At 34.9% G+C, this 10,766-nt stretch overlaps 1 protein-coding gene across 1 annotated transcript in view; it reads right to left on the bottom strand.

The window, feature by feature from the left end:
• Nucleotides 1–266: 266 nt before the first annotated feature.
• LOC107101294 (copine-4) overlaps nucleotides 267–10,766 on the bottom strand; it is a 47,164-nt gene continuing 36,664 nt past the window's right edge. The window contains exon 16 of the mRNA XM_015400156.1: nucleotides 267–3,472. Coding sequence (XP_015255642.1) covers nucleotides 3,341–3,472 — 132 coding nt within the window. The 3' untranslated portion in view covers nucleotides 267–3,340. The remainder of the gene's footprint in view (nucleotides 3,473–10,766) is intronic.

Raw genomic sequence — 10,766 nt, forward strand, 5'->3', positions numbered from 1 at the left:
GGGCAGCTGTATTCATACTTAAAATAAACTTGATTGACGTGGAATTTTGTTACCAATTTGATTATTTGATTATTTTGATTATTGAAGCAGCTGATTGCACTACATTTTCTTAAGAGATATCAGAGCCAACAAGTAAACAAACATTGTGTGATTCTCTAAGGCTAAGAATTCTATCTCAATAACAAAAATATCCTCCTTCTCTCTCTCCCTCTTACAAAAATGCACTCACTAAAAAGAAACCGTTACACAAAAATGAGAAACCCAAAGCATCTTTATTATTATCAACATGCAGGATACAGAGGAAAGAAACAATTTCCAGCTCACAAATGAGAGTCTATAACACACAGTTGTCTACCATCCCAAAACTCTTTACAATGTAAGAAGGTTATTAAGAAATTATTACAACTATTAATTAGTTATTAATTCCCATTTAGCAAAATCACAAGCAAATCTGTAGAAAAAGAACCCCCAAATGCCCAAGAATACCCCACTGCTTCACATAAATGACAGAGATACTTTATTTCATAACTAGCAAGGGGCTACTCGAGATTGGATATTAGCGGGAGCTGAATTATGCATGCTTTCATGCAGTACACTAAATCGAATGCACCCTGCTCCATAAATAACATTTGAAATGCTAATATTAAGGATGAGGGGGCGGGGTTTCAGGCTTATATTCAGTTTTCCCCACAAATATTGTGGGATCTTTAGGTTTGTATACTTGCTAGTTATATAAATAAGGTAAAAGTGTCATTTCTATCAGTTGGAAAATAGTCAAACTATGCATGCCCATTCTGAATACTGTTAATATTTCTACAAATACATTTCAAATATACAATATATAGCAATAGTTTCCCAGGTGATGCCATTGTGGCCAAACATGCAATAGTCGATTACAAAGTAGTTAAAACTGCTTTACCATGACAAGCTAATGCTCTGAGCTAGACTACCATATGTTGTATTGTTGTGTATATGTATTTGTTCATGTTTTTTGTGCTTTTAGGCATGTATATATACTATACAATATTTAGATGCATTTTATATAACTTATCAGGGGTGTAAGACTATCTTGTCACGAAATCTTGCAACATCAAAACATCATGATTTGTTGGACCTTGACTCTAGTTCAGTAATTTTTGTGGATGCATGGTTTGTTTTGTTAATCATTTCCCATCCATCCATTTCCCATCATGCTTTATCCCAAGCGGGGTTGCTAGGGGTGCTGGTGTCTATCTCCAGCTGTCTACGGGTGAGAGGTGGGGTACACCCTGGACAGGACGCCAGTCCATTACAGGGCAACACAGAAACAAGCAACCATTCACTCACTTTATGCAACCCCAGGGTTGTACTTTATCTTTGATTTACACCCCTGTATAGTATTCAGTTTTCCAAATTCACCTGTATAAATCCTCATTAAGTTACTCCTCTCTTGTTCTCACCTTGATGCTTGCAACCTGTTCCTGTTTACTAAGACATTTTATCAATGCCCTTTTCAGTTCCCAGCTGAATAAAAACATGACATATTTTACATCAAACAGAAGCTAGCTTCTCATAGTGCTTTTCTATGATCTTGTAAATGTGAGCCAATATCAGGAGCCCTGGATATGTCCAAAAGCGCTTTAAGTTTGAAACCCTGTGATGTCTATATTTGAGAGTATTGGTTAGAAGTAAGACAGGAAGTAGTTGTTGTTATGAACTGATGTTTTAACAAAAAGGTTGCTTGGCAGGCTTGCCTGAAATGTTTGGTCCCAGACCATTGATGACATAACTTCTCTCAAAGGGTTTTAGCTCCACAAAAGAACATAAGAACAATAAGAGACAAGATTCAAACAAGTTCTTAAAGCAGTGTCGCTATACCCCATCTGGCTAACTGCCACTAACGATGCCCATTTAGCGTCTGCTTCACAGGTTCCTACTGGACCTAAACTTCATACCCCAGTTACAGTATAGGTTTATTGCCTTGTGTTTTCATGGCACAGAAGGATGAGCTGCCAGAGCCTAATATTGCTCTAATCGGGCATTGTTAGACATGTAATTCTACAGACTAAATTACTTGATTACCAGCGAAGCCAAACTTTTTTAGATATGTCAAATAATCATGAAGCATGATACCAACAGCTCTAACATGCCTTGTATGGAGTAATTGTATGCCACCTTCAGAGCACTTGTAGCTCTGTATCTGTAAGCACATATTGAAAAAAATAACATAATATTAATGATGCAAAATACTATACAAGACTATTTTCTCATTATTGCAGCTAATTTTTATCTGGCCACCTTTGGTCACCTATAGAGAATTGTTATTTATTTCCCTAAGGGTTGATCTTTGAATTTAAAAACACCTCACAACTACACAATGATTTAATGTAAAATATAACCCACTATGTCATATTGCAGTTATACACTGTGAATTCAACAGTCTTGATCCCAGTACATACTATTAAAACCAGAAAGGTATCAAAAAAGGACATTCATACTTCAAAGGCATGACAGGACTTATTGTTTCATGAAATCTACTTAATTAAATGAAATAACACCTTCGTAAAACCCAGGTTTAGATACCGGACATACATGGCAAGGTAGGAATCTGTGAGACAGCACCTTAGAGACTTAGAGAATAAAAGGAAAATACAGATTACATTTCATCTCTAGATCAAAATCTAAAATACTTGAAAAATTCAAACCAGAAATGGATATTTCTACACCGGATGGAGATTCTGTAAAATCTAATTAGGATTAATAAAACTTTCATTCAATTGCAAAAGCACAAAAAGTAAGCAATTTAATTTTTCAAGGTGCCATATCTTCAAATAATTAGACAAGCATAATAACTTCAAACGTAAGAAGAAACACTGGGTAACAATTAGCCACTAGGGGTGCTAGACCTGCAACTTCCAGGTTTAGCGCCCTTAGTTACCTTTAAAGACAAGGCCGCATTGACCTCTCAACAGGGAAACAAAAGTATGTCTTTGTTGCTAAGCAACAAAATTCATCTTTGTTAATGCTCAGATTTATACAGAGCTCAGACTGCCGTAAAGCGCTGCTTTGAATCACATCAGATCCAACCCTCTGGAGTTAGATACATGCTATACTGAATATTTATATTGACCTAAAAAAATCCTTTAATTAAGCTGATAATTGGGCCAAAAGTTATACAGTGTTGCTTTATGCAGAAAATTTGATTTCCAAGACTATTACCAAAATATTGTCTCACCTCGTTGTTGTGAACAGATTATGTGTCATCTTATCTAATCTCGTCAACTGGATTTATCATTATACCCCTGAAACTTATATATTTATATGAGTGTTTGATTAGAAATATGTTGCATGTAATACATCGTCAGGGGCTGAAGGTTCTTGAGGACTCGTAGTCCGATATACACTTAGGTTTGATTCCTTTCGCATTGTAGTAATCCACCACTTGGTTCGGGACTTCTGCTAGAACACTCTTAGCCAAAGCAGCCGGAGAGGCCTGCAAAAAAAAAAAAAAAAAAAGACAAGGAGAAGATAGGTCAGAAAAATACTTACACATCCGCACACCCACAGATTACCATCCACTCATGGATCTTGAAGGGAAGAATGTCTGCTTTATAGTGTCTGTAGAGCGCTGAGACTGATGTGATCTGAAAAGCTCATCTGACAGCCTCTAAAGTATTCTTGCTTTCCCTTTTTTGTTCTCTGGTATCATCACTTCAATTTAGTGCACAACATGTGTGGAGGAAAACGGCCCAGCAAAAATAATAGAAAAATTGCATCATATTCTTTCAGCTCCTGTCATGATTCTGCATAAAAGCACAGTCTTCACAGAATATGAAAGTAAGGAATCCCAGACTCTAATACCATGCTGCAGACTACTCTGCTGTATTACAAAGCATGCAGGTAATAAAGAAAGTCATTGCGATGATATCCTTGTTCGCTTAGTTGATATTGTTGATTCTTCTTGAGAAAGGTAATTTCACAACAGTCACTTTTAGTGCGTGTTTTTCTTAGAAAAACTTTAAGCTACTACTCTGTTTGACCTATATAATATTGTTTTTTTTGTTTTTTTTTGCCAAGATGAAAAATGTCACATAAAACAAGTCTAGCATCATATATACATTCATGATATCACCTTTTTTATTTTATTATTCGTGTAACTAAAAACAACCGCTTACTGAAATACTAGTTTTTGTACCACAAATGTATAAGAAAACAGGCCTATAGAATATATATATATTCAATTATGTTCTTAACTGGCGCTGCAACTAAAGATGGTTTTGCTAATCGATTAATCTGTTGATTATTTTTTTGATTAATAATTGGATACCAAAGTGTTCCATAAAGAAGTTTTTTTACAGAATTAAACCAGGTGAAACTAAAACTTTCTGACATGTGAAGTTCTGGATAGAGCATATCAGCAGAAGAATTTTTTTGTTTTTTGGCTTAAATGCCGAATATATATATATTATTTTACAATATTCGTATAATTACTGCTCTAAATGGGTTGGTCAGTCAACTAAAAAGCATGTTTTAGAGTCTCTATGCTCCATTTTATGTTTACTTGATTACTAAATTAGTTGATGATTATTTCATTAATCAAGATTAATCCAATTGATTGTTTCGGATCTATTCTCAATTATATATTTGATGTAGTGTGGTCTGAAGGTTGAAACTTGCTGAGTAATTTCAGGACCAAAACTATATTGCTACTTTAGTATTACCCCAAAGTTGTTTTTATTTTTGCTGCATTTATAATTCATACAATAAATTGCATCTTGTGTCATAGTACCCTGGAAGAATTCCACTATTCTTTTCTGTGCTGGGTTGTCCACATACATGTCAAATGCATTTAGCTTAGATCTTTATGGCATACTACTTTGGTGTAGATACTGTTTTCATTACAGCATCACATAAAGCAATAATTAACATTTTCTTCTAAAAAAAAGAAGTGAAGAAATTAAAAGAATTTGGTTTCTCTCCAGCATATCCCTGGAGTTTTTTGTTTTCGTCATTGTCTCACAGGGATAAATCTCAATTGGGAAAAAACATCAAATCTTCAAACAGAATTTATTTGAAACAAGCGACATTGTTTTTCTTTGTCTTGTGATCTGACTTGTATTTTCCTGTCATGAATTTGCTGCAACCCTTTAAACAAAAGGTTTATTGATGCTGCTGGTGCACATAAAGTCAGTTACAAGAGGAAAGCCTAAACGAGCAAGGAGGTTGTCTAAATTTACATTACATCATCTTAGCAGTCAAGCAAAAAGTAGCGCAGACTGTGAATAAATTCACCCAAGCATCAGTTTTTGAACCTTATAATCCAAGCCCCAGGATATTTTGCTTCAAGGCATTCAACTTTTTCAGCAATATTCTTAGAAGTGGTCTTAATCAGTGATGCTCTGAGATAACAGCTGGAGCCTTATGTATAAATCGTGTCTATGCACAAAAAACCCGCTGCATGGGAATGCATGTAAATGAAGGTTGGGGGTAAGAGTGCAGCAGCCATACAAACATTTTTATTAACAAAGAAAAACGTTCTAAAACTTGCCCCACCCCAAAATGAAATGTATCTATTCAGTAAATTTGAACTGAATAAGGCTTGTATCGGATTGCTTTTTCATAAGTTTCAGCTTTTATGATTTAAACCTCAACAATGAAAAAGAAAAAGCAAAGCATTTATGGTTCAACTGCTGTAGATTCTTTCTTTTATTTTGCTCAGATACTTCCTTTATACTTTTCTTCTTTGTAACTACAAACTGCACAATATATCTAAAGCTGCAAAAGTCTGAGAATACAATTCCAATGACCTCCATAAAGCAATAAATATAATAATCAAGGCCATATTAAATTATTACGATATATTATGTTTCTTTGTGAGCAGGTACTCTAGAAAGGTGGATGGATGGATCCAAGTAACTCTACATTGAAATCTCAGAACATTTTGTTAATCTTAGTTGAAGTTCTATAAATTTATAAATAATATTAATAAAAAAAACTTGTGACATTTAAGCTATTGCTGTTTTTTTTTGTGCTTTTAGGAATGCAAACACCAGCCACAGCACTCAGCAGACAGACCCATATGTCTTCTGATTCCTCAAAGTCAGAGAGGCTGTCAAACTCCTCACATAATTCCATGAGACAATGCATCATCAAAGAGCCTCCCCCCTTCCTTTCCCCTCCTTTCATTTCTAGCCTCCCTTCCCTCTCTCTCCTCCACTCCTACCTACCTGTTATCCCCCACTCTGCCTGTCACCCAGCGGCTCCGTCCTCCTAATCCCTTCTGAAAAGAGACGACGGAGCAGAAAATCACCTCTCCACCTCTGTCACACACTCCCTCGCTCTCTTTTGTCTTTAGCTCTAGTCTCCCGCTGACCCCCTCGAATCCTATCCCCAGTGAGTTGTCTCTCTCCCTCATCTCCCTTCACAATATTCATCACCTCTCCTCTCTGGCCAATTCTCCCTCCTCAAACACTCAGTACATGTTCCCTCTTCTTAACTTACTGATTCGATAGGATATAATTACTTAATTTCCTAGCTTGTCACAGGCCAAACTCACCATAACGAACCCCGCCAAATCCATCTGGCTAGAGCCAAACAAAATTAATGCCAGCAGAGGGGAAAACACATACACACATATGAACATGAACACACAAACACTCAAGGGAGCGTAGACCTGATGGGTTTTGATGAGCACGGCAAGCATATTACGCCCACGTGGTAAAATAAAAAAAAACATCCCTGTCATTTCTGTGCCTAAGTGTAACAAATATTTATATAAAAAAATATATACACACGAAGATACATCACTTTAAAGAATGTCTTCGAATATCCCTGGCTCCTCAAAGTGCCTAAACAGCAATTTTCTGCTATACAAAATATAGCCTGTTGTCTCAACCTAAAAAACCACGTGGCTGTTGTAATTTTCAGATAACATACACTTTTTTCAGACATGGGAATGTTTAAAACAGGATAAAATGTTGACAACAGTGAAGACTGAAGTTCTTCTCTGTTTGAGCAAATTGGATACTTATTAATTACGATTAATTACTGATTAATAACATGATGGAAGGAGAGTTCGAGGAAGTAGCCTTCTCACCTGGGAGAAACATTTGAAACTTACATAAGTTCAAAAAAAGGTTTTTAGTTTATATTGACAATTAATTGATATTGTAAATACCTTGCCTTGCCTTGCCTGGTCATTTTACTGTTAAGCATTTTATTACTTATTTTTTGTAGTCATTTTTTTTTACTCCTACATTTATTTTAATTCCTTTTAATACTCAGTTTTATATATTTTTTCATTTTCTCTTCCACTATGCCATAGCAATGCACTTTTCTCTGTGCTGTTGGATGTTTTTTTTTCATTTACAGCACTTTGAATTGTCCTGCTATTAAAATTTGGTACATAAGTAATCTTGATTTATGATTTCATATTATATTATGATAAGTAATTTTGGGCTCAGTCAGAACCAATGGGAGCTCAACCAGCTCAACACAGTGGATTTGATAGGGAACAACTGAGAACTGACCACAGTGTGTCTGTTGTGGAATATTTCGGGTTTCTAGAAACCGATGTTTTCTCAGAACCTGAGATGATCCTCATATAAATATATATATGACGCTTTTTGGAAGAAGGCCAAAAAGAGACTGTACCCCGTGTTACAACTCTAGAAATGCAATGTTCTATAGGAGCTGATCATAATACAGTGTACCTAGATTATTCAGTCTTTACTGTACAGATCCATCCATTCATAAGAAAGAACGGTTGCATACTGTAATGGACATTTAGATCTGCAGTGAGGATTATCAGGGCAAATTTTCCCTCCATCCAGGAACTGTAAAGAGATACGATCAGGGAAAGGGCAGCCAACAACTCTGAAGACTCACAAACGCTGGTTTATGAGTTATATGTATCATTTTAGAGCTCATTTCTCAAGATCCATAGATGTTTCATTAGATGTAATGGGTGAACAGAGCTCCATTACATTATAATCCAGCAAAGACAAGTTAAAAACACAGCAAAAAAACAAAAAGAACAAGACAGAAAAATCTCATCTGTCCAACACTCAGAGAAGCCAGTTTGGGATTTTACATTTAGATTAAAATCATCACATGCTTCTACTGTTGTTCTGCTAAATGCTTTTGGGAGGACTAAAGAACCAGCTCAGCCTCCCTCCTGAACTTTTTTCGTTCTGACTAATTCATTCCTCAAATGGGATACACAACGAGAAGGGAGACAATGCATCTTTTGAAATTTTTCTAGAGTTTTATTTTCCTAATTTTTTGCTTGATAAAAAGTGGACTTTGATCAGATTACTGGACTCCAGATTTTATTATCATAAAGCACAGCAAAGGCACAAAAGAGGAAGAATGCTAATTCAATTAGTTAATCAAAAAGATTACATCAGTGGAATTAGTTTTATAGAATGACTGTCCCCGTTTCAGTGTAGACAAATTACGTAAAAGTACTTAACGCTCAGGTAACCGTGTGCTAACGTTTCTGTGAATAGCTTAAAACAGTCACAAACCTTTTTTTCAGCTTAGTCTCTATACGTATACTCGGCCATTTTGTTTCATTCCTTCATTTTTTAAAGCTGCTGTATTGTTTGAATATGTGCTCTGATAAGCTTTATTTGTCACATGAAAAGTATTTTTAGAAAGTAACATCCTTTGAACAGGTACTAAACATAGTTTTAATTAAACCCACAGGTTGGCGCAAATAACTTTTTAATTGATATAATATTCTAATGACGTAAGACCTTTACGAATATAATGTAGCACTATCCCCCCATTAAGCTTTAATTTCATATTTTTGTAAGGTCATTAGAAATAAAGAATTTAAAACTGCAGTGTGCTTAATAATTCATTATGTCTTTCACTAGTGAATTGAGTTACTGAAATAAATAAACTTTTCAAAATCTATTGAATATGACCGTTTGCACTCTGAACCAATCAACAAATCATGGAGCTCCACCTGATATATCCTATAAACAGATACACAGAACACCATGAACATATTATACCCCAATGAAACCTTTTATCATTTTTTTGGTCAAATCACAACCGCAGCTTTCAATCCATTTTAAATGGGATTTTCTAATAGAGAGCAAAGCAGATTAAAAACAAAACATACTCAAAAAAAAAATGGCATGGAAAAAAATTTAAAATATAATTTATTTTCCCTCCAAGTTTAAATGCTTAATTTTATGTTGACCTAAAGAACAACATTCATAGTAGAAGAGATTAGTGTTGTAGTGTAACAAAATGGAAGGCATGGATCTACACTATGCTGTAGAACCTTGTCCCACACTCCCAATGGCACCCCTAATTTTCTGGCATTAAAATACAAATCCACCTACAGCCTTTTAAACTATACATCAATTTACATAAGAATTAACTACATTATAATAAACATGCTTAGAGTATATATTAATTCACTAAGTAATATATAGTATTATATATTAATATATATTCATTAATAAAGTAATTCTGATTCTGATACTATAATGCATTTTCACTATGATGACATGATTTCTAAATCGAGCTGCTTCTTTGACCTGTGTGAATGTGATATTGGCTAATTTAACAACTTAAGGTGATCTCCTTGACCGTAAGTGAAGGACACAAACATGATGTCAGTGTAAGGGAAGATCAGAGGATTTCAGAGCCAGAGACAGAATACTGCAGAGGAACTTACAAAAGATAAAGGAAGCCACCAGACAATCTGGTTTATCTTTATTCTGCATATATTTTCTAGTGCAGGGGTGTCAGATTTGAATTTTTTTTGGTGATAAGTCTTACTGCCTCAGGTGATAAGTCTTACTGCCTCAGGTGCTCCTTACAGCGATGGCTAAAATCAGTCCAACATGGTATTTCAAGGTCTCTTTTTGTATTTTCTTTAATATTTATTCATTTATTTATGTATTTATTAGAGTTTTATTGTTACATTTATTAACATTTTTCTCAGTTAGGCTATAACTAGAAGTTGTTTTTGTTTCTTAGAAGAAAAATAACAAAAGTAGTTAGAAGTTTTTTGTATTTTTTGGGGATATTTTATTTTTTCAATTTACATATAAGAGATTTTCTTATCTATTTCACCGAAGAGATCCCACTTTGCCACATTTTGAGCCCCCTTCGCCTTAACACTGCCACTTTCAATGGGGTATGTATACTGTTGGTATTTTCATAACATTCCTGTACATTGCATGTCAATGGCACATCTGGAATATTTCATTACAATTTAAATCCAACATTAGTAACTTTCTTTCTAAGTTATTTTTTAGTCTACTTGCCTGAGGAATTTTATTTCTGAGGTAATTATAGAATCTGAAATGGGTGTAGACTGTTTTCATCCAGTTGAACTTTCAGAGTTAGCAAAACTTTTATCTTCATCTAAGCATTAAACTTGTATGTTAGATCCAGTTGTAACAAAGTTATTTAAGGAAGTATTCTCTGAAATTACCTCCTCCATTTTAGATGTGATTAATCTCTCCCTGTTACAGGGATATGTACCTCAAGCTTTTAAGGGAGCTGTAATTAAACCTTTACTTAAGAAACCGACCCTGACCCAGAAGACTTGGCCAATTATAGACCTATATCCAATCTTTCGATCTTATCTAAAGTTCTTGAGAAAATAGTTGCTAAACAAGCGTATGAAAACTTACACCATAATGAACTTTTAATTCTGAGTTTAATTCTGACTTTAGAGCTTATCATAGCACTGAAACAGCTCTGGTGAAAGTCTCTAATGATATCCTCATGGCCTCAGATAATGGACTTGTATCTGT

Source organism: Cyprinodon variegatus, unplaced genomic scaffold, assembly GCF_000732505.1.
Source record: "Cyprinodon variegatus isolate N-32 unplaced genomic scaffold, C_variegatus-1.0 Scaffold1078, whole genome shotgun sequence".
NCBI classification, from domain to species: domain Eukaryota; kingdom Metazoa; phylum Chordata; class Actinopteri; order Cyprinodontiformes; family Cyprinodontidae; genus Cyprinodon; species Cyprinodon variegatus.